We start from the raw sequence: 25,396 nt of genomic DNA, 5'->3' as shown, positions 1-25,396 counted from the left end.
GGAGCAGAGCGAGTGTACCATAAGGGTAAGTTTGATTCTGGTGACTGGAGTAAGAAAGTAATATCTCGCACAAGACTTCATGAAAAGGCACTATAAAATGAAGAACTATAAATACCATGTCTATTTCATCTATCATCATCATGATCATTACCTTAGTCCTGATAGTGATAACTACTATGATAAAATGAATGGGAGCGGCCGTGCTTCGTAAATTTTCCTCTACTTCGCAGACAGAGTTCATCTCGGACAGCATTCGGTTACAGGAAGAAATTATTGGTGAAATCTTACCTCCAACTAACTATTCTCGGACTTGACAATACGAAACAAAGTTATGACTCAATTATTCTAGCCTTTCTGTAAATGCTTTCGATGTTTTTCAGCTGATGTGGCACAACAGTCTAATCTTTCAGGAAGAGTAAAATGAGTACCTTGACATGAATACTATGATGAATTTTCCAAACAGATCATCAGTTCATGCTACAATCTGTATTGCTCATGTAAAAGTTCATTACAGGGTAAGGCTTTTCGCCTTGATTACTAATCCACTCAATTTCCTCTTTCATGACAAACTGGTATTCCAATATCTGGCTGCATTAAAACTCCTAGAAAATCATATGGAGGAAACTTATTGTTTTCATAATTTTTTTAGCCCTGATCAATCTCATCATACTCATGATTATCATGTCTCTTTAATCAGGTATTTCAGATGAAATTTCAAGGCAGGTTTGCAGCTTACACAATATGTTCCCTTTGGAAGGCGACAAGACAATGCAATGGTGTACAACACTACGAGGGACATAAATGTAGAACCTTCCAAATCAGATCAAATTACGATTTCATCCTTTCCCACTTCTAGATATTAACTCCACGATCACATCCACTTAACATAACATAAACTACTCTCAAAAATATGCATAACTAGATGAAATGTAGATATATGCACAATGGCTTTTTTCAAGATATACACATAACTTATTCAGCAAATACAGCCTTTAACCTTTGACATTATATGTCCTGAGTCACATAGTCAATGAGGTCAGTGACCTGTAGAAGGTCATCTTCCTCCTCCCCTTCACCATTGACAGTCCCTCCATTAGCACCGCTATTTGCACCCCTCTGGCCTGATGGAGCAGTCCCACTGTAATACTCTCCAGTACTGGCACCACCATTGACTGTAGTTGGAATGTAAGACTGTCCCACTTGAGAGTAAGGGTTGGCTGCCTTACCCTCCTGCTTGCTAGTCCTCACCCTATCCTGGCTGCTCACTCCCTCACTGCTTTTCTCAGACATCGAGTCCTCCTCATTCTCCTTGTTGGAATCCTGCTGCCACCTTTCACCATCCTCACCCCCCTCCTCCTCCGAGTCTGAGCTCTCACCAGCCATCTTCTTGTAATCAATTCGCGTTGACATCTTACGCAGAGACGTCCTCTGCAGATCCTTGCTTTTCTTCTTCTTTTTCCTGCGACTGTCGCTGTCATCGCTGTCAGAGTCCAGCATCTTCCTGGCCTTTGGCTTCTCCTCCACTCCCTTGTCCTCCGCATCCTCCTCATCCTCATCGTCACTGTCGATGCGGAACTTCCTCTTCCTCTGGGTATAGTCCTCCTCCTCCGATGAAGATGAGGAGGATGAGGGTGAGCTAGAGCTCTTGACTTTCAGTCTCTTCTTCTTAGACTTGCTGTTGGAGGCATCACTGTCGGAGTACTCCCGGTAGGAGATGACTTTAGCTGCTGCTTTCCTCCTCCCTGACGTCCACTCCTCACCCTCCGATTCACTCCCTGTCAGTCAAATAAGGGTAAAGGTTAATATAAATTGATGACGCAGATCCTAATCAAATGATTGGTTGAGAGCTTTAACGTGACCTGACCAGTTATTTATTTTGCCTATGACTTAATTCTGCTCATAACGATTATAGCTAAAGTATAATGACAGGGGTGGCATTTTGAGGTCTTAACAAGGAAAAGTAGAAATTACGCGGTGCGTAAAATATGTCCCCGCCGGAAGTAGCATTTAGTAGCAAAATGTACAATATAGGTAAAAAGATCAAGGTCAAAGGTGAAAGAAGTCAAGGGTTAAAATTCTATGTAGAAGTTTTGAAGCCCTCACCTAGTGCCATCACATAAAGCAAACGAAATCAAAATCGGGTTAGAAATGGCGAAGGAGTAGCATTTTGTAGCCAATGTATAATATAGGTAAAAAAAATCAAGGTCAAAGGTCAAAGAAGTCAAAGGTCAAAATTCTGTGTAGAAGTTTTGAAGCCCTCACCTAGTGCCATCACATAAAGCAAACGGAATCGAAATCGGGTTAGAAATGGCGAAGGAGTAGCATTTGGTAGCAAAATGTACAATACAGGTCAAAAATCAAGGTCAAAGGTCAAAGAAGTCAAAGGTCAAAATTCTGTGTAGAAATTTTGAAGCCCTCACTTAGTGCCATCACTTAAAGCAAACGGAATTTAAATCGGGTAACAAATGGCGAAGGAGTAGCATTTTGTAGCAAAATTTAAAATATAGGTCAAAAATCAAGGTCAAAGGTCAAAGAAGTCAAAGGTCAAAATTCTGTGTAGAAGTTTTGAAGCCCTCACCTAGTGCCATCACATAAAGCAAACGGAATCGAAATCGGGTTAGAAATGGCGAAGGAGTAGCATTTTGTAGGCAATGTACAATATAGGTCAAAAATCAAGGTCAAAGGTCAAAGAAGTCAAAGGTCAAAATTCTGTGTAGAAGTTTTGAAGCCCTCACCTAGTGCCATCATATAAAGCAAACGGAATCAAAATCGGGTTAGAAATGGCGAAGGAGTAGCATTTTGAAGCAAAATGTACAATATAGGTCAAAGGTCAAGGTCAAAGGTCACAACTGAAATTCTGTATAGAAGTTTCAAAGCTCCCATGTAGTGTTATCATATAAAGCAAACAGAATCAAAATCGGGTTAGAAATGGCGAAGGAGTAGCATTTTGAACATTTTGATCACACACGGACGCACGGACAGACGGACACACGGACACACGGACACACGGACACACGGACACACAGACACACACACGTACGGAGCCCGTTTCATAGTCCCCTGCTCGAACTCGTTCGGCGGGGACAATTAAGTGTTTTATAGAATTCATAATTAAATCGGGAAGTTACTAACTCCTTAATCATGTGCAAAATTGGTATTCTGAGGACTTCAATGGATGCGAAAGTTCTTGTCTACACTGTATGTATTGAATGCCAGTGGCAATGTGCGAAAATATCTTGTTTTACAGTAGACAACAGTCTCAACTGAGGAAGGAATTAGATTATTCATTCAAACCATCAGGGAAGTTTCATGACATGGATTTCACTTCAGTAGCTGAATTCATTACACTCTATGACATAATGCATGTTTAATAAAGTTATGCAGATAAAGGCCATTTCAGCATCACTGACTCGTTACTGCCTTTCCAATCACTAAAACATTTAAAGTGTGCGGCAACATTCAAACACAATCAGTATTTGTATCTCACATCTACTGGCTACAATTGTGGGAAAATTTGCACGAAAGGTTTGTAACATGATTGGAAAAGTGAAAGATTTAGTGTTCTGCCCTTCACCTTCCTGTTTTGATCCATCAAGTTTATGTAAGCTCTACCTTCCTTCCTGCACAAATCTTTTTATAGTCACAAAACTGGAATATCAAGTTTACTTTTCATGAGAGCATGAATTTGCTGTTTCTTCCTTCATGGAAAAAAAAATATCCATGTTTCAATGTGATCATGTGTGACTGTACTTCACTCAATCCACATTCATCTTTGGGGTTTGGTTTCCTTTAAACATGTTACAATGTTGTAAATGATACATCTTACTCTGGAAGCTCTTGGAAGGAAGACAATTGTTCAATGTGATGATAGAAACAAATCAGAATGTACTCTCAGGCTAAAGCCGCAATGAGCCTTTCAAGAATATTACATGCTATGGAAGCAAGTCATATGATTGGCTGAGTGCTGTCACGTGATCAGTCTTTTATGTTGCCTAATGGCCTTACTTTACTTTACACTGGTCATTATCATACTAATGACCGGTAATAACAACCGCTCGTCTGCACTCAGCTGCATTGTCCAAGTATGATATGCATTGAATTGTTTGTGCATGCAGTTCATGTAGCTTGGAGCTGGTGCTGGCCTGGGAATTTTGCAATGGCCGACACAGAATTCAAATCATGTCATCCTTGTATAAGATGAATAATGCCCATAACTTAAAGGACAAGTTCACCTTCATAAACATAAGGATTGAGAAAATGTAGCAATATTAGTAGAACACATCTTTGAAAGTTTGAGGAAAATCGGACAATCCGTTCAAAAGTTATGATTTTTTGAAGTTTTTGTGCAGTAACCGCTGGATGAGAAGACTACTGCAGTGTACGATGTCACATGCGTACAACAATATAAGGAAAATATAAAGAGAATTTCACAAAATTTCATCTTTTGAAAAAAGTACACATTCCCTTGACTCGTTACCGACATATGTTACGGGTAATATTATTCCCCCTGCCTTTAGAAAGAGGCAAGTCAAATGCTCTTTTGTTATGTGAAAAAATTGAAAATATGTTTAATTTTCTTTACATTTTCTTTATACTGTTGTACTCATATGACATCACAAGCTGTAGTAGTCTCCTCGTCCAGCAGTTCCAACACAAAAATTTTAAAAATTCATAACTTTTGCATCGATTGTCCAATTTTCCTCAAACTTTCACTGATGTGTTCTACTAATATTGCTGCATTCTCTCAATCCTTACTTTTATGAAGGTGAACTTGTCCTTTAACCAGGTGGTGGCAAAATTAGACCCCTCCTTAACTTGTGAATAGTTCAAAACACCATCTGCTCTACCATGTGTGTCTATGACTTTTCTGAAGTTACTACTGCGTGGATAATTCTTACTAAAAGCATTCCAAGTAGTGTGCATTACTGTAAACGTCAATATTTTCGTGGTATTGATTTTTTGCGCTGAAGAGCTCGAGAAACATACAGTATTTGTGGGGTTTTTTTTATTCTAGCTGCGCAATCCCTTTATACTCGTATGTTTTCATCCATTCACACAGAAGTCATGTTGCCTGATCTATTTGGATGTGTAGAAACTGCAAGTACTGCACACACACATGCACTCAAATGAATACTGCTAGAGCACATGCACATGCAAACACACACTTGTATGAAGGAGGCACCACTGAAGGCTACAATTCAACCCATTCAAAATGTGGAGAGATAATTATGAGGACATTTTTGAGGGATCTAGAATTCGTGCTAGCCAAAGATAGAGCGAAAATATCTGCGTTTACAGTATTTGTCTAGTAACAGATGGCTAAATACATCACATCAAACAGGACTGAGGAAGTCATTCACTTTGATGACTCAGTGCATGGTGCCAAGGACAGCAGTTCATTCTAATTATAAAACTGCTGAACTGCATAGTTTGCATGCCTACAACATGCAGTCATTCCTGTAAAACCTGAAATATTCATGGCATCAGATTTTAACAAATTGGAGCCAATGGCTTTCTTCACAGCATGACATTTTCACAATCTTTTTACCATGAAAAATATTATGAGTATACTATGTCTACTATCAATACAAGGACTTGTTGAACTTTTGCATGCATAATACTTTTGCAAATCTTGACGAGTTTCATGCTTACAAAATTTCTGGTTTTACTCTCAATACAGAATTTATTTGATATAGACAGAAGAAAAGGTATATTCCAACAGTCAAATCATATCATTTAGGGCTAGGACAGAAAGAATAAAAAATATCTAATCACACAGACAGCTATGTCGATGGCTTTCTTCGCACTTTATGAGGAATATGAGCTACTGACTCATACAGGTCTTTAAACAGCAATGAACAAACACCGGAGGAATTTGAGAAGGCAATGGATAGATAGTCAAGATGAGGGTCACTGTACTTTATTGTGAAAGAAAAAAAAAAATACATAGGAGCAGATCGTACCTGAATAGTAGCTGCCAGCTGAACTCCCGGAGTAAAAGCTGCCTTCTTCATCATCTTCAGCCGAACTGTAATACCGAACACGTTTCCTCCCCCTCTCACTCCGCCTGCGAGGAAGGTCCATGAACCGCCGGCCACGCCTCCTACCGCCCTGTCTCCGACTAGCCCGACGGCGAGAGTTGGCGAAGCTGTCATCGCTGGCATCGGAGAAATTGCTGACTGCACTCTCTTCAGCAGACTCACTCGCATTCTCACTGGTGGTCGAAATACAATTTGAGCATACAAAGAACATACAATCTAGTTTGAATGTGCAAACACTAGTGGCATTATTTTTGCTACACAGTTTTTACCCTTCATGTCAACCTATCACACTATGTCTGTGACTATGGACAAGTTACAGAAGTACAAACCCACTCTGAGAAATTGATCTATATGCAAAAACTATGGTGTCATTACATATTTAAGATGGAAAATCAAGTATTTTTGTGTTTTTCTTTTTTTGCTTCACTAACTCAGCATTAAATTGTATTGCTATTCCTGCACGAAATAAATTCACAACTGAAAATCAAGCAAAAATGTATCAGTTTCATTCATTAGAGAGTATGAAAACAATAAAAAGTTTATTGTACAAAATAATTGCAATCTGCAAGTGTTTAAAGAGAAAGTGATGTTTGCTTGGACATTAATTTTTCAGATATCAAATTGAATTATTGTGATCTTACCTGTCTAACTGGAAGTCTTCACTATTCTTGTCATCATCACTTGACCAGTCAAGGTCGTTAAGCCGCCGCTTACGACGCCCCGCCCCTAATCTGCCTCCCTCAGGCCCCACCTCCTTCTCTTCCTCCTCCTCCTCCTCCTCTCCCATGATGGTAGACATGTCTTTCCCCCGGCTGATGCCACGCCTTGATTTGTACTCTTGCTCCGCTACAGGGATTGAACAGGAAAAAAAAACTAGTCAGACAGGTGTCTCCTTAGTGGCCACCTGTCTATAATGGCCACTCTTTTGTCGCCTTTGGGTGGCCATAATAGACAGATCTGAAGGTATAAACAGACTCCAATGAGCACATGGTATATATTGTACATCATCACAACACAAACAACTTAATGACTGCTGTAACCGTTTTATATGTCATGAGCATAATACTGAACAAATCAAGACTTGTATCTGTGAAAAGTAAATTTGCAAGTAAGAACCACAGCAGTGGAAAGAGAAATAAGTATCATCCCCTTTCAAAAAAATGAAGTTCGTCATTTTCTCCCTTGGAAATAATAAACAATGAATTTGTGCTACAGAGGTCAGTAGTTGGTGTGTTGATAATTTTGCAAATATACTGTAAGAGTGGATATTTTCGTGCATGTCACACGACCAAAAACTGGCATGAATATTTTTGCTTGTTACATGTACCACCATGTAATGTCTTCATTCCACGGAATAAAATAAAAGCCAAATTCATCTTGCTCGGCAGAGCGTGAAAAATTACTCATGCGAAAATATGCACTTTTACAGTAAAAATCAACTAACAAAATTCACAAGAATAAAACCATCCCAAAATTTTAAGTGTGTCATAAGATAATGCATCTGTGTCTCGCACATCAAATTATACAAATAAATGAATGTGAAAAGACAGACAAAGATTTTGGAAATCACTACTATGGCTGCGAATCATTTCCATCTCAAGAGCATACCTTTCTTGTATGTACAGTAGCAGTATTACACAAAATCAAGCCTGCCCCCAGAGGTTCAGCCATTTCCCTTCGGAATGCATGACGTTTCATGACAACATCACCCAGTATGAGAGTCTGCTTTCAAGTCATTTATATCAAATGTTGATAATGATGTTTTAAGAGGTATACAATAGACAAGACTTTTACAAAACTTTGAAAGTGAAAGTATATGTGCAAATATGCTTTGTACCATGCCAAAGACAGGTATCGGGGACACAGCACTGTTGACATTTGTAAAGACAGACACACTCACCTTTTTTGTGTTCCTCCACCTCCTCATGAATTGCTGATTTGATTGCCGAGTCAAAGTCATTAAAGCTATAGTCGATGGTCTTTCGTGAACGCTGTGACCGTCGACTCACTACCTCGTAGTCATCTTCGTAGTCAGGCACAACAAAGTCACTCCGAGGCCGATGCCGCCGCCTCCTTGGTCGATGATGTCGTGAGCCACGGGACCCATGGGAGCGGTGTGAGCGAGACGCGTGGCTACGGGGACGGTGATGGTGACGGTGACGCTCCTCTCTTGACCGTTCGTCTGATTCTTCTGGTTCTCTCTGCTTTTTGGCACGCACCACAGTCTCCAGCTGAAGGAATGAAACATTGTTTGCAAATCTTGCATTATTTACCCTGTAACAAATTTCTAGCGACAAAGCTTGCTTCATTTTGCTTCATTAGTTTTTGTTTTTAATGGATGGTATCAAGCGATAACAAATAGACTTTACTTCAGTTCATACAAACCAAACAATAAACCAACTGGAAGATGCTATATCCCATATTTCAGTTTAAGTTAAACCATGACAGACAAGATTCTGAGCTTAGAATTACCATACAAGACAATAGTAACTGGATGTTCCTAACTGGCTATTTATTTAAGTGATAGAAACTATGACCTCCAGGAACACTTCTAGCAGAAAACAAAAAAGAAAATTAAATCTAAAGATTAATCAAAGGATACTGACTTACTCCTACAGTCAGCATTTTTAGCCTAATTGAAATGTGACCAGCACAACATTTCGTGATGGTCACATGTGAAAATACTGCGTGCTGCCGAACTTTGAAGAAGATGGTCCCCAAAATGATTGTGTAAGCCTCTTGGCATGGGGCAAAAAAGCCATTTCTCCTACGTTATACTACAAGAGTTTTGAATATATGAAATTGGGAGCGCTGTAATGAGATAAGACCTCACAGCGGAGTTGTTACACTCGTCTATTTATTGAAAGACTTCTCAAAACATACCTCAGGTAAGATGTTCTCTGCACACACCTCAGTGTACTTCCATTTGATTTTCCTTTCCTTCCTGCATTCCAAACACATAGAAAAGATAAATCACAGAGTAAAAACTGATGAAGCTCTTGATCACTCTGAAGCCATGCCTTGTCTTGAGACACACACATTCAAAACAAGAGATATGAGCATCCCAACCTTTGTAACTGAAAAAAACAGGGATGATTTGGCTCAGAGGTAGGAAAGAAAAAGCAGTTCTCATTGGAGTGTGTAGTAAAACTATCAAGAAAAGTAGGAAAGTTTTCATGAAACAAGAGTGGGGAATGGTCAAAATTCAGATACTCTCCTCCAAGTTCAAAATGGTTGGAATCTGCAAATACCGTATGTCCCCCAAAAAAATTACAACGGGACCCTCTCCAATGATAACTTCAAAATAGTCAATCAATCCAAATACAATTTCAGGGTATGAAACTGTAACTCATTTCCCACATTTTACAGAAAACCCCATTCGATTTGCTTCAGTGGTCTGATCAATTCAGTGCTTATTTACGTCGATGTAGGGCAATTTGTCAATCAGTTGCAATGAAAACATCTCGACGGAAGAACTTCATGAATTTAAATAACAAAGCAGTACCCGCTGCATGCTATAAGGATTAGAACCAACACTTGCTGTCGGGCGAAAGCTCGGTGGTCTAGTGGAAATGACGCCTGTCCAGTGATCAGGAGGTCGTAGGTTTGAATCCTGCTCGAGTATGTACGCCCATGATTTTTTATCATGGCTACTACTAAAACACTGATCAATTCAGTGCTTATTTACGTCGATGTAGGGCAATTTGTCAATCAGTTGCAATGAAAACATCTCGACGGAAGAACTTCATGAATTTAAATACTTTTTCATGTTGAATAACTGAATAACAAGATTTTGTTGACCATCAAACTGTCTCCTTTCCTCTGTCCTTTCACTTCCTAGAACAGAGATGAAATATATATTTACATGTAATTTCACTTCATATATTTTTAATTTCTAGCAAAAATTTCACACAATCATAAACACATCACTTATCTGAATACACAATATTGTGTTTGGGGGCATATTGTTATATGCACTTTGTAAAAATGGATAATTATTTCGATTACAATAATCATCATTATCATCATCATCACCACCACCATCATCATCATCATCATCATCATCGTCATCATCTTCATCATCATCGTCATCATCTTCTTCATCATCATCATCATCATCATCATCATCATCATCATCATCATCATCATCATCATCATCATCATCATTCATTACATATTGCAGGGCTGCACACTAACCCATTTTTTCTACTGGTTGGACATGTCTATAGGACCAGTAGGTACCCAGTTTTTCCATCTTTTACTGGTCCAGTCCCGAAAAAGTTACTGGTCCAACAGTGATTTTTACTGGTCAGTGCCAGTGTGCAGCGTTGCATATTGGTCAGTCTTACCTGCGCTCCTGTCTGTCTTTCTTCTTCAGGTCAGCATCGAGGTCCTCCAACTTTTCCTGCAGCTTGATAATTAGGTCCTCCTGTCGGCAGAGATGGTGGAGAGAAGACATACCGATGTTCACAGGTGCAATCAATGGGACTTAAATAGAGAGGCACACACACAGGAACATACATAGGTGGGACTGAGAAATAGTCCTCCTTTATTCTGTTCCTTGTCATATACCACTGTGACAACAGCATGAACAATATATTTGAACTAGAAACTAGTCATTTTACACCCAAAAGCTTGAACAACTCATTAGAATGCACATCCCGTGCCTTGCTTGATTCAATAAACTTGATTAGAGTAAGGCTGTGAGAGAATAACAACTCCTGGATCAAGATGGAAGCCATAGAGTATAGGATTGATGTGGAAACCTTAAAAGTGATCTCTGCAATATTATCATCCCATCGCTGTACAAGCCTAAACATGATCATAGCAACCAAAGCAAAGGTAATGGAGAGTGGTCTACCTATGGTGAACTCTAGAAATACGGGCAATATGCCTTCCAGGTGAAGCAGCATCGTAAGGATATACTATGAACATTTCACAAAATATTATCATTATTACAATCAGGCATTTAAATAATTACAAAAGATACATTGCATGGGGACAGGTCACTAACTGCATAAATACTACTTTATACATGGACACATGTACATGTATATGCCTTGACAACACAGTAAGCTCTACAGCACTACATATTATAAATAAAATCATTTTACAACCAGACGATTTTTCTGTCAAAACCAATCAAGCGTACTTTTATCACGAAACAAAATTAGCAAAAAACTTGCCGTGTAGAAGCGTTGGCAGTCATTATACACCATAACAGATTATGGGATTCCATACCTGCATGTAAGCCTTAAAATCTCTTGCGATCGTCATCTTAAACAACCATTTTCATTATACAAACAATGTAACCAACAGCGGTAACAGTGCTAACTCTTCAGTGATTTGTGCTGGATGTGGAGTAAGAATCAAGGACGATTCCAGACTTACGTGCTCACACTTGGGACAGTACCAATTTCCATCAGGAATGGCCATGAGAGGAGGGCGAAGACAGGCAGTGTGGTACCCAGCATCACATTTATCACACAGCAAGATCTGGGCAGGGAGACCAGGTTGGGGGGGGGGGGGGGGGGGGGGTAGGAGTAGGTTTGGATTAACCACCATCAACGTTGCTTCACATATACACTGCACCATGAGCAATGGACTGAGCATTCAAATCTACCATTTAAGACTGACTCGTGATTTCTAATCTTCTGTTGCATAGTCATCTTTTGAAGTAATGCATTTTATGTTTGAATTATGTATATTACTTTGTAATGCGCAGTAGAGTATATTATTATAGTAGCTGCGCAATATAAATGTCCTTTATCATTATCATTATTATTAATGCTGCTCATTATATCATTTGTCGTAGATACTATTGTTACAAGTAGTCTCACTACAGCCATTTTAATGTTTCCTAAATGATCATTTGGTTTTTATAACTTTAACCAACCTCAACTAAGTTAAATGGAAACAATGGATTATGGTAAGATATAATGTAACATTGCGGGAGTTCAAGGTCACACAACTGTACGTCTATAAAGAATTGGTCCAAACAAACTTTGCAAATTGGAGGAAATGTCATCTTGCAATAATCAAAACATGGTATGATGGCCTATGCAGGATACAAATTTATCTTTCCTGGATGTTTATTCAAAATATAGTGAAATATATAAAACGATTGATATATTCCATGAAAACATTTAAAGATTGCCAACAACCAATAATAGAAAGCAACACTTTGTCAAAATATCTGGTCTTTGTATCAATTCTGCAGTTGCTGCTGTTCATGTCATGTATGATGGAAGAAACACATAAAATAAATTGATAGGGTACTTTAAATTCACGGACTTACCCATTGTGGATGATTGTACAGACCACATTTGCAACATGGTGTATCATCATTCTCTTCTGACAACCAGTCACTGTCAATATCTTTCTTTGATATTTTCTTAGTCTTCTTAGCGTTATCATTCTCTTCATAATCATCCTTCTCCATCTCCACAATCTTGGTAGAAGCCTTCTGGGATGCCTTCCTCTTTGGAGTGAAACGGAGTTTGGCTGGCTTCCTCTTCCTTTTCTTCCTGGCAGTGCGGACACCCTTTTTCTTTGGACCACGTTTCTTGGGCAACCCATCATCATCATCATCATCTTCATCATCGTCATCATCATCTTCTTCTTCTTCCTCATCCTCATCTCCCTGGCTCTTGATGTCATCCTGCTCCTCCTGAAAGACAACTGATGCTGGGTCACGTTTTTTGCTGGTCTCTTCCCCCTCCTCCTGACTGGTAGCATCATCCTGACTAGTTTTCTCCTCCTGACTGGAAGCGGCCGTCTTCTTCTTTGGTCTTCCTCTTCTCCTTGGAGGACCTGTCTTCTTCTTTTCCTTTTCATCCTCCTCTTTCTTGTCATCCTCTTTAATTCTCCTGGCTCTCAGTGAACGGGTTCCTCTAGTTTGCTGGTCTTCGACAGCCCCTTCTTCTCTCTCTGTTATTCCATCACACTCATCACCAACTGGTTTATCAGAATCTTTCTCACTACAGTCCTGAGGTCCTTCACCCTGTATGCTATCCACTTTTTCTTTCTCTGCTTCTACTGTACTTTCTGTATCTTGTGATACTGCTTTGTCTTCATCTGCAATGCCTGTATTATTAGATTCTGCCACATCTTCTTTTGCTTCACTATCCAGGCCATCTTTTCCAGAGTCTTTCAGACTGGTAGTGTCTGTTTGGTTTGGGTCTGTCTCTATTGTATTTTCATTGGTGTCTACATTTTCTTCTCCTTCTTTTGCAGCTGCTTCATCTTTATTAACAGTTTCAGATGAATGCTCTTCTTTATTCTTTATTTCTGGACTAGATATATCTTTCTCTTTCTCAGTGTCACTTTTGGCAATGTCACAGCTTTTATCGTCACCAGCAGGTTGAGCACCACTGGCTTCCCCTTCTTGTTCCATCTCACAATCATCTTTTGAATCACTTGTTTTGTTACTTTCTGCAGGAGAGCAAGTTTCTGTATGTCCTCTCTCTGCAGTGTCCTTGATGTTTGTTTCTAAGGATTCTCTACTACCATCAGCTTTTTCCATTGGTTTCTCTACACTCTCCTCCTTGCTAGACACTGATGATTTTTCTACCACCTCTCCATGAACGACATCAAGGACTGACTTCGTGTCTTCTACTGGTGCACTCTTCAATTCCTCTGTCCTGGCACCATCCCTCCCCATAAGTCCTGGCATCTGAACATCCTTTGACTTGTCCAAGATTTCCCTTTCCTCTCTCTGTCTCTCCTCAACCTGTTTTTCCTTCACTTTCCTCTCCCTTTCTCGCTCAAGTTGTGCAGGAGTGGTCTCCCAAGGTCTCATGAACATGCTCCTGGGAGGAGCTGGGGCAAGAGGAGCTGGGGCTGGAGGAGGTACCGATCTTCCTCCAGGGACAACCCTTTGTGAATGCTCCGTCTTTCCTTCATCTGGCTTCTTGTTTTCTCCATCTCTCATTTGTTTACAATTATCTTCACTTTTCTTGTTATCTTTATCCAGGTCCTTTCTTTCCTGATTTTCTTCATCTTTTGAACTCTTCTGACCCTGGTCGCTGACAGCATGTTTATCTTCTGCACTTCTTGTCTCACTGGTAATTTTGGGTGATGATCTGTCAAGATTCACAGAATCTACCCTTGCTTGAGCATTCTCTGCTTTAATTTCACTCTCTACCTTCCCGACATCACCAATATCTATACCATCTTTTTTGCCTGGTAAATCACAGTTGGCTATATTTGTGCCAAAAGCTAGTGGAGTGTCTTTAATCTTGGATTCTGCCTTGACAATCACTGACTCCCGTTTGATGTGGATTGTCTGTTCTTGGGATGCTCTTTCAGCTGGAGACACACTTCTTTCTGCTTCCATCTTTTCTGCAAACATCACTGGCTGTTCACGCTTTACTGATTTTTCATCCCCTGTCATCTCCTCTTTGATAAGTTCATCATCCTTCTTTATCTCAACAGCATCTTTGATCCTATTAACTGATTTTTCCTGCAGGTCTTTTGTATCCTCAGCTGTCGAATTTTCAGTGTTCTGTGGTTCCTCTTTGACCTGCTGCTCTTCCTTGACCTCTGGTAATTCTTTCTTGACTTCTGGTGATTCCTCCTTGACTTCTGGTAATCCTTCCCTGACCTCTGGTACTTCCCCCTTGACCTTTGGTGACTCTTCCTTGACCTCTGGTAATTCCTCTTTGACCTCTAGCGATTCCTCCTTGACCTTTGGTGACTTCTCATCTTTGACCTCAGCAGATGTTTTCTCATCAGATTCTTCCTTCGGAGTTTGATTAGAAATTTTCAAATCTCCAGATTCTTGTTTGACTTCCATCTCTTTTACTTCTGTCTCTTCCTTCACCGTTTCCTTTTTGATGTTAAATGGAACTGGTGTTCCACAGCGCGATGGCTTTGTGGCTATGGACATGACAAAGAAATCATATTTGTAAGAAAATACCAGTAAAAAATGACATCACTGAAGTACAGTGGACTCCCATTACAACGAAGTCATCGGGACCGACAGTGTTCTTTATTCATATCGAAATTTCGTTATAACCGAACAAAGAAAAAATAAAAATACATACAGCTCATCCTGCCTGAACTTTTATTTTGTCGTTACCGGAATTTCGCTATAACCATGTTGATTATAACAGGAGTGCACTGTACTTCAAACCAAATGCAATGAAAGACAATTGCTTCAGCACTATCACTCAACTGGAAAACTGAAAATCTTTGGAGAAAAACTTATTATTTTTTTTTTTCAACGAGGTCTGGTAGGCACTATGCATTAGCCTCTCATTTTAAAGGTAACACAGAGAGGAAGATGATATAAACAGATCACATGACCTGTTCACTGAAACTACTGAACATGATGGAGAAGATTTGTAGTTTCCTAGACACTATTCTGTGATACAAGGAAAAGTAGAAATTACGCGGTGCGTAATATATGTCCCCGCCGGAAGTAGCATTTTGTAACAAAATGTGCAATATAGGTAAAAAATCAAGGTCAAAGGTCAAAGAAGTCAAAGGTCAAAATTCTGTGTAGAAGTTTTGAAGCCCTCACCTAGTGCCATCACATAAAGCAAATGGAATCGAAATTGGGTTAGAAATGGCGAAGGAGTAGCATTTTGTAGCCAATGTACAATATAGGTCAAAAATCAAGGTCAAAGGTCAAAGAAGACAAAGGTCAAAATTCTGTGTAGAAGTTTTGAAGCCCTCACCTAGTGCTATCACATAAAGCAAACGGAATCGAAATCGGGTTAGAAATGGCGAAGGAGTAGCATTTTGTAGCAAAATGCACAATATAGGTCAAATATCAAGGTCAAAGGTCAAAGAAGTCAAAGGTCAAAATTCTGTGTAGAAGTTTTGAAGCCCTCAACTAGTGCCATCATATAAAGCAAACGGAATCGAAATCGGGTTAGAAATGGCGAAGGAGTAGCATTTTGTAGCAAAATGTACAATATAGGTCAAAAATCAAGGTCAAAGGTCAAAGAAGTCAAAGGTCAAAATTCTGTGTAGAAGTTTTGAAGCCCTCACCTAGTGCCATCACATAAAGCAAACGGAATCGAAATCGGGTTAGAAATGGGGAAGGAGTAGCATTTTGTAGCAAATGTACAATATAGGTCAAAGGTCAAGGTCAAAGGTCACAACTTAAATTCTGTGTAGAAGTTTTGAAGCTCCCATGTAGTGCTATCATATAAAGCAAACAGAATAAAAATTGGCTCATAAATGACAGAGAAGTAGCAAATTGAACATTTTGATCACACACGGACGCACACACGGACGGACGCACGGACGGACGGACGCACGGACGCACAGACACACACACGTACGGAGCCCGTTTCATAGTCCCCTGCTCGAACTCGTTCGGCGGGGACAAAAATAGGCCAAATTACCTGCTGTACCTACCAACACACTGTCACTTCCTCACAGTCATTAAAGATGTCAGAGTAGTTCATGTGACAAATTTTTCCCTAACTCTGGTCTCACTGTTGGACTAAGTCATAGCATGGCTCTCTACCACCTTTGTAATGGGTCCATTCATTTGATAGGGTAATTAATAAAATAGGTTCAATAATGTAGCCAATCAGAAGCGCTGAAATTAGTCACAAAGGTGCTCTCTATTTTCATACTTACATGCATGTGCATGAAAAAAAATGTGCAGCACAAAAAGCATAATGCACACTCACTGACCTCACAATTTACATACTTTAGCAGTACATGTTTGATCATTAATTTACTGTAAACATTCTATGGTAGAATTCAGTGTTTTTTTTAACATTAATTTTCTTCTGACCTCTTGGCTTTTGAGCAAGTTCTACATGTAGCTGACTGGTATTCACCCACAAAGGTAAATGAAATTAGTTCATAGACCTGTTTTATCAAACAAACTCGAGAAGCATTCAGAGGGCACAGCCCTCCGCCATGCAGCTCATTTCCTCCCCCATAGACATACTGAAAATTGCCCAATCTATCAATGATAAAGCCCTGTGTTTACCTCATTAGCTTCCTGCTGTGAGGCGCCTCGAGCAGCACAGTATGCACTTTATTGTGCGTATGCAAACCTCAAGTATGTGCAGCTTGAACTTCCAAGTTCATTGACCTTATTTGCCAAACAGATTGAAAAAATCCTTTAAAAAATTAAAAAAAAATTTCTGGATCACTACCAAAATTTAACCATCTCTTTCTTGTGTCATTATCAACTTTCCCTGTAAGTTTCATCCAAATCCATTCACAACTTTTTGAATTATTTTGTAAACAGAAAAACAACCAATCAAACAAACCAATGCCGGCAAAAACATAACCTCTTTCGTTGAGGTAATAATGCACAGGTTCAGGTTCATGACATTAATGGAAATGAACTCTCATCTGTGAATCACTTGAAAAAAGATATTTTCTCACCTTCTTCCTTCATATCCACATCTGCCTCCTCCTCGTTGGTCACTGATGTTGTTGTTGACTCAGAGTCATCTGTCTTCAACTCTAAAGGATTCAGTTTATTTGATCCTTTCTTCAACACTGCAAGAAGTCCAGCGAGATCATCCCGATCCCTGCAAAGAGCACAATGGCTCAGTTCACAAATTTCACTCCAATATGCACCTTAGCCTAGTTCTGTCCTTTCACTATATAGCAATGTTGCTTTCAGAGAGTAGATAACAGCAATTTTTGATCGTGACCCACCATCCCTGACTGCAACCAAGATTATTTACGTGACGGATCTGTCATCATGTTTGCAGGCACAACTAAGATATGAATTACAATGTGTATCAATCCAAGTCTCTAGAAAGTATAAATTTCAGAATTTGAACTTGTAGTGGCTCTGGGCCATTGGGGCACCACTAATATTAAGCCCTGAGTACTGACAAAAGGCATGAAAAAGGGACATTTCTTACTGTGACACCATCTCCCATGTAGAGCTATCCATGTCATCCTGCTCCTCTCGGTAAACCCGGATGTTGGCATCATGGTCCTGCCATGGCAACGGAAATGAAATTATAGTGACACATGTATTTCAGCACTGTCAGATGACAAATGAAAACACTGACTGCAGGATAAAGCTTAAAGATAATGCAATAACAATGTTGATGAAACTGGAGTAACTCTACAAGCTCAGCATGATGGCACTGTGATAACGACACGAATGTGGATTTTGTCCCTGAGCAAATTTCCTTGATAGTTGTTCCATGACAAAATTTTGTGGGTAAACAGTCACTTTGTTTGCAGAAATCATATTAGGATATCCTTGTTTGTAGGATAAGACCTCACTTTACAAATGTTGCTTTGCAATTCAATAGCTGTAACTTACAGTATTTTGTAATAATTTCTCTACATCAAGATTAACATATCAATGCCTGTCAGATCTATGGCTTTTAACAAACATCCCTGCACATATTTTCACTTAAAATTGTAGTAAATTCAATTCTGGTCATATTTCACCTGCACTGAAATGATTGAGATATAGTTTTTAAAGGACATACCTTCTGGTACCAGTACACCAGCCCCATCTTGTCCCTACCAATGGGCTGCACTCTCATCTGCTCTGGGTCCATCTCATTCACAGCAGCCTTAAACTTGGACTTCTCATCAAATTGTGAGTCACATAGATACTGCGGAAACAAGGTCAAAGTTCACAATGACATACATGTGCCTCTGTCCAGATGTCAAGTATGAAAAAGAACATCAATTTTTTTGTCTTCAGACCTCGTTATGTACCAATGATAATCTTGTATATTAGCAGCATATTTGCTGTCTACCTTTCAAAAATATCAATCAAGCCTTCATTAAAAACTAAAAGAAAAAGTTGAGACAAGACAAAATACACAACCAGTTCCCCCCCCCCCCCAACAACAACAATAACAACAAAAGAAGTCATCATGAGTGAAACCTCCACTTGCACTGCCAAAGTGAGATGTCTTGAAGTAATTTACTCTAAAAGAAAATCAAATAGTTACCTCGGAAGAATGTAGTTCAAACAGAAAGAGAAAAAAAAAAGAAACAATATAGATCCTGCAGAAAACAGCTGTTTTCATAATAATGTGAAATTTATGGACTCCCATCTAAATAGGCAAATCAACCTTAAAGCTTATACATGTATATGGCCACCTTTTGATAACCTTATGAGATTTGATCAAATTCACATGGCCTTAAAAAATTTTCTCCCAACAGTATATTTTCTCTCAACTTTACAAGCTCAAAATATTCAAATTTTACTTTCATCCTTTAAGTGTCAAGAAATGTTAAAGGATAGTTTTGTTCAATTAGACCACTTACAAAATTGCTTTACCAGTCCCAGTTCATGAAATATTCTCACAAAATACATGACATATTATAGAGTACATCACCAATACAGCGACACCACATTGTACCTTGAGAATCCCAAGCTTGGTTTCCAGTTTGCTCTGGCTGTATCCAAGAGTGTCCACTTCCCATGCAGCCATACTGGAATAGTAGCGGCTTATCTAGGAGGGGCAAAATGAGATACATGAACATATATCAGCAATCAAAGTATATCATCAGAGTATACTTATAGTTATACTCTGAGATTTATGTTGAGAAAGCATGACTTCATACTTGAACATGTGTCAGCATACAAAGTATATCATCAGAGTGGATTTATGGTTATACTCTGAGATTTATGTTGAATAACATGACTTTATACTAGAACACGTATCAGCATACAAAGTATATCATCAGAGTATACACATAATACTCTGAAATTTATGCTGAGAAACATGACTTCAAATACAAAATGAGATACATGAGCATGTACAATGTTGTAGCATACAAAGAATATCATATTTACAAAATCTCTGTTAAGAAACATACTAACTTCAAAATTAAACAAATTTACACAGAACTGAATTGAATATTGAAATGATTTGTTTATGTGGCTGCTTGGAAAGCAACAAATGCTCATAAGCAACCATGGAACCAACAGCTTTAGTCCGATCCATTAGATTTCATGTTGCCACAGATACAAGATAAAATAAAAACAGCAAAGTCTGATATCATTGTTTCTTTCTCTGTCAAGTACTCTAAAGCAAGATATTTTTGCTACAAAAAGTTTTCCTAAATTGGAGCCAATAGCCTTTTTTGCAGCGTGAAGTTTTAATGAATTGTCTCTGCATTCAATGCAAATACTGTAAATAAGAATTTTAGGGTGAATTTTAATTTTGTGAATCTTGGTTCTCGTAAAATTCAGAAAAATTAAAATGCACACGCACATTTCTGGTTTTACAGTAATACTTCAAGCATCAGATCGATTAAATATTGCCTCACCTTGACTAGATGCCTTTCCCATTTGTCCACATTGACATTTTTCACCAGCCGCCTCATGAGCTTAATGATCATCTCTTTCAGGATAGGAACATCTGGAATCAAATGGAGAAAGTTGATCCATACAAGTACTGTAAAAGTGGAAATTTTCGCGGTGTTGTAATTTTCGCGCAACCAAAAACTAGCTCGCAAATAAAAGCACGCGAATATTTTTGCTTGACATATGTTCCTGCGCATGATGTCTTGATTCCGCGGAATTAAATACACGCAAAACTCTTCGTACCGGGCCAAGCGCAAAAAATTAGTCGCGCGAAAATATCCACTTTTACAGTAAGTCAATAACAGAAGCAACTGAGGTGCTAGTATAATCATGTGAAAACTTATGATTAATGGTGGCATAAAGAATATAACACAAAAGTTGTTTTATGAGAAAGAGAAAGGTGATACACTACAAAAACTATTTTAAAAAACACCAAAAATTCAAGTTCTTTATAGTGCAGATCATGTAGAGTATGATGTTTGCTTATGAAGTCTCAGCTACCCCTTAACTTTGGGGATGTGGCAATAGCAAATGAAATGGACATGTCAAAGAGTGCAAAGAGCTACACTGTAAACACAGACATACCATTGCAGTTAAAGGTGAAAGTTCATCAATTTTGCCACTCTCAAGCGGCTGTGACTTGATAAGTTCTGTAAACTTGCATTTTAATGTAAGCTGACAACAGTATGAGCAGCACACATAAAATGAAAGAATGTAAAATGTACATTTATAGCAACATTTTCTACACAAGTTTAATCATTTGTAGGCTTTTTTTACAACAAAACACAAAATTGCAACAAAGAAATCAAATGTTATTCACAAAGACAGAAAGCTTGATTACCAGTTTAACACTGAATATGTCTTCAGCTTACAGTAGGAAGGAAGAACAATTTGTTTACATAAAGACTTTGTAAAACGTACAGTACTCTCCGCTTAAGCGAGCAGTGTCTAGCAGAGCATTTTTTACTTGATTAAGCGGAGTACCCGACTAACCGGTATGCATGTTAATTAATTCACAACCCAGATAACATACAGAATCAGCTTTTATCAATTAATCAGATATCACATTCTACTCACACACCTCTCTGCATCAGACACACAGCACAGTACAATGTATGTTACTTACAGCCACAGCTCATCTAAAGTCACACAACAGCCTTAGTTTTAGTGTCTGCAGCGTAATTCTGCAAACAATTTGCTTGCAGTCTGGAGTCCTCATCAAGCCACATGCATGCTTCTTAAAGGACAAGTCCACCTTCATATACATAAGGATTGAGAGAATGCAGCAATATTAGTAGAACACATCAGTGAAAGTTTGAGGAAAATTGGACAATCCGTTCAAAAGTTACGAATATTTTAAGTATCTACGCAGTCACTGCTGGAAGAGAAGACTACTACAGTGTATGATGTCACATGCGTACAACTATATAAGGAAAATAAAAAGAGAATTTCGCAAAACTTTACTTTTTGAATAAAGTGCACATTTCTTCGACTTGCTACTGACGTATGTTAAGGGCATTATTATTCCCCCTGCCTTCTGAAAGAGAGAAGTCGAGTGTTCTTTTGTTATGTGAGAAAAATGGAAATATGTTGAATTTTCTTTATTCTTTCTTTATATCGTTGTACTCATGTGACATCACAAGCTATAGTAGTCTTTTCATCTAGCCGTGACTGAGCAGAAACTTCAAAAATTCATAACTTTTTGACGGATTGTCCGATTTTGCTCAAACTCCCACTGATGTGTTCTATTAATATTGCTGTATTCACTCAACCCACATGTCTATGAAGGTGAACTTGTCCTTTAACATCTGTCATTTTGAAACATGATTCCTATATTCATATACATTGTAGAAGCCAAATGCTGCAACATATTCTGCAGCATCCCCGTGTGTTTCATGGGGACTGTAAGTTGTTTTTTTTTTTTAGTTAACGGCCTGAAGAAAGGTTAGAGTCTCCATGGAGTCAGCTTATTTTTCATTTTTCTTGAGAGCTAGTCATAGCTCACAGGCACATGTATAGTGATTAATGTGTCGCTGTGTATGTGTGTTGAGTAGTGTACTGTATGTAGAGCTGGTGCAAGGGTTTGTTACAAGGCATGCGAAAATGTGTCCACTTGCAACAGTCATACGATGAATCGGTCATACACAGCACATTTAACATGTCAAAACATCAACCTACAAATGTAAGCTCTCTATCAACTTTCAGCATCTCACAGTTCTTTATTATCTTCACAAATTTTAAAGCCTTCCAGCATGATACCATGGGAATAGATTAGGTTAATCTGGAAAATTCCTACCTGATTATCCAGTAAATGTAACACATATCGGGAACTGTTTTTTAATTTGTAAGTCACATAAGTGGAGTACCCGATGAAGTGGTACCTGATTAAGCGGAGAGTACTGTATATCAACTACTGTAAAACACAATATTTTTGCGGCATGAAATTTTCACGAATTGGAGCCTACGGCCTTTTTCGCGAGTTGCCTCTAACATTCAATGCGTGTAGTGTAGACAAGAGCTTTCATGTGAATCTTAATTTCGCGAATCTTGGCTCTTGCAAAATTCGCAAAACTAAAATGCACGCGAACATTCCTCGTTTTACAGTAAATCATTTGTCTGCACAGCTTTCTATGTGTGACCCAGTAGCAGTTGATATAGCTCATGTGTAAGACATTATAATCATGACATAATTAAAGTATTACTGTCGGAAGTGTAAAGTCAATATTCTCAAGTGATTAATTTCTTGCGCTGAACGGCTCAAAAACATGAATTTGCAAGTTGTAGAAATTGCGCTGCGCAACTGTGAACCCACGCACAAAGCGCAGAGAAAATTGTGAAGATATTTTCATGGGTTTTAAAGTTTGTGCTAGCCAGAAGTAGCAAAAAGTATGGGGATATTAATGTACATTGTAGCGCGACAATTTCTGTGTTTACAGTTCACGAAGAGGAAATTTTCTTTGCCATTCTCCTTTCTTTCCCCCCACTACAGTCCGGGAAACCCGCTCATGAGGACCGCCCCCGCGTACGAGGATGGTCCCTCCTCATGAGGACCTCCCCCCTCCTCATGAGGCCCCCCGGGGAACGCCTCATGAGGCCCCCCCTTCACTTCTTATTCATCTCACATCTGACGTATAAATTGTCGCAACTTTGCACGGTGATTTTTTGTTACACACACATGTCCACTATCCATGATGAAAAGAAGAAAAAATCCTGTCTGTTTTTTTTTTTTAAAATCGAGTTTTAATCACCCGATGCAGAGCGCCCATCAAAACACGGGCGCCAGCGCGTTCGCACAATGCAAGACTGCCGCACCTAGCGGCCTGATCCGACTAAATATTTTCGATGCTTTTTTCTGCGGCTCTCACCTCTCCGTGCACGAATCAGCCTCGTGAAGCTGAAGTCTGACATCTTTTTACACAAATTCGTAACGAGAAAAATTAAATCAGTACTAACCTGATCTTGTCCATATATTCCAAATTACTATTCCACACTGATAGAGTAGGTGGGTAGATGACATACTCCAGTTTGTTAGCAAAATAATCACTTTGTAGGTATGACGAGTTCACTTTCTTCGTCAATTCCGCCCACGATTCCGCCGTTTGGGCGCTTTTTCTGGAATCATCCCGCGACGCGACGTACGTCGCACACATCACGCATCCAGCACATACTAAGTACCAGACTGGTATGTGCTGGATGCGTGATGTGATGCGACGTACGTCGCGTCGCGGGATGATTCCAGAGAAAGCGCCCAAACGGTAAGCGGGCGGCGGAATCGTGGGCGGAATTGACGAAGAAAGTGAACTCGTCATACCTACAAAGTGATTATTTTGCTAACAAACTGGAGTATGTCATCTACCCACCTACTCTATCAGTGTGGAATAGTAATTTGGAATATATGGACAAGATCAGGTTGGTACTGATTTAATTTTTCTCGTTACGAATTTGTGTAAAAAGATGTCAGACTTCAGCTTCACGAGGCTAATTCATGCGCGGAGAGGTGAGAGCCGCAGAAAAAAGCATCGAAAATATTTAGTCGGATCAGGCCGCTAGGTGCGGCAGTCTTGCATTGTGCGAACGCGCTGGCGCCCGTGTTTTGATGGGCGCTCTGCATCGGGTGATTAAAACTCGATTTAAAAAAAAAAAACAGACAGGATTTTTTCTTCTTTTCATCATGGATAGTGGACATGTGTGTGTAACAAAAAATCACCGTGCAAAGTTGCGACATTTTATACGTCAGATGTGAGATGAATAAGAAGTGAAGGGGGGGGGGGGGGGGGGGGGCCTCATGAGGCGTTCCCCGGGGGGCCTCATGAGGAGGGGGGAGGTCCTCATGAGGAGGGACCATCCTCGTACGCGGGGGCGGTCCTCATGAGCGGGTTTCCCGGACTGCACTAGTCACTGTAGGCACATCTAGACAAATATTACTGAATCAATAGATTCTAATTTCATTCAGTTTTATTCATTAGATTATTATCAACAAAAGTCTGTTTCTAATGAAATGTCATGCGAGGAGAAAATATAGAGAAAAAGAATTATTATAAAGACCGAGGTGAGAGTGAGACCAGTAAAAATCACTCCGTCGGACCACTAACTTTTTCAGGAATGGACTGATAAATTCATATTTGAGTTTAGTACAGTTTAATCTTACTGGGAAAAATCTGGACGCTGGCACAACTCCAGCATCAACAACCATACTGAGACTGAGTGTATTCGATACCGTATATTATCTACCACTCTCTACCAGTATTCTGTACGAAACTGTGCTGTTCACCTGAGTGCGTGTGTGGCGCTATTGCTTGCACAGCATTGCGGATACTACACTCACTGTACCTTGCTTGCCAGCGCCAGTCCCCTATATGCCACGGACAACACATGAAAATTATATTCATACAGCACTTATTTCTTAGCTGAGATAGAAACCGTATAACTTCATAACATACCACATTTTGATTCCTCTATGGCTTCTTTAAGTTCGGGTATGGTGAGGTCAGGCAGCTGCAACAATTCTCCATAACGCTCCAAAAAGGAGCAAATTACGGCGAAATCGGGAAACTTGTGAACGGACGCCATTGCTCTT

General features: G+C 39.4%; 1 protein-coding gene across 1 annotated transcript; it reads right to left on the bottom strand.

Moving 5' to 3' along the window:
• Positions 1 to 213: 213 nt before the first annotated feature.
• Positions 214 to 25,396, bottom strand: LOC139730751 (uncharacterized). The gene is made up of 15 exons (XM_071641613.1): positions 25,260 to 25,396; positions 20,283 to 20,374; positions 19,370 to 19,462; positions 18,482 to 18,610; positions 17,897 to 17,973; positions 17,406 to 17,554; positions 13,347 to 14,921; positions 12,340 to 13,286; positions 11,433 to 11,537; positions 10,391 to 10,470; positions 8,925 to 8,985; positions 7,942 to 8,272; positions 6,683 to 6,887; positions 5,964 to 6,214; positions 214 to 1,775 (listed from the first exon to the last, which is right to left on the bottom strand). The coding sequence occupies exons 1-15, from the start codon at positions 25,387 to 25,389 to the stop codon at positions 1,006 to 1,008; spliced, it is 4,995 nt and encodes a 1,664-aa protein (XP_071497714.1). The 5' UTR covers positions 25,390 to 25,396; the 3' UTR covers positions 214 to 1,005.

The sequence above is a fragment of the Diadema antillarum genome, unplaced genomic scaffold (assembly GCF_040938485.1).
Source record: "Diadema antillarum isolate AM-2024a unplaced genomic scaffold, OU_Dant_1.0 seq00000333_RagTag, whole genome shotgun sequence".
Classification (NCBI taxonomy): domain Eukaryota; kingdom Metazoa; phylum Echinodermata; class Echinoidea; order Diadematoida; family Diadematidae; genus Diadema; species Diadema antillarum.
Note: the sequence above shows the minus strand (reverse complement) of the source record. Positions and strands in the feature narration are given on the sequence as shown.

Excerpts from the sequence above, each read along its gene's own strand:
- LOC139730751 (XM_071641613.1), bottom strand. The coding sequence starts at position 25,389 with ATGGCGTCCGTTCACAAGTTTCCCGATTTCGCCGTAATTTGCTCCTTT. Across the intron at positions 17,555-17,896 it reads ACATGGGAGATGGTGTCACA|GGATCGGGATGATCTCGCTG; the intron begins GTAAGAAATGTC and ends TGCTCTTTGCAG. Across the intron at positions 13,287-13,346 it reads TGACACTGAGAAAGAGAAAG|ATGAAGCAGCTGCAAAAGAA; the intron begins ATATATCTAGTC and ends CTGTTAATAAAG.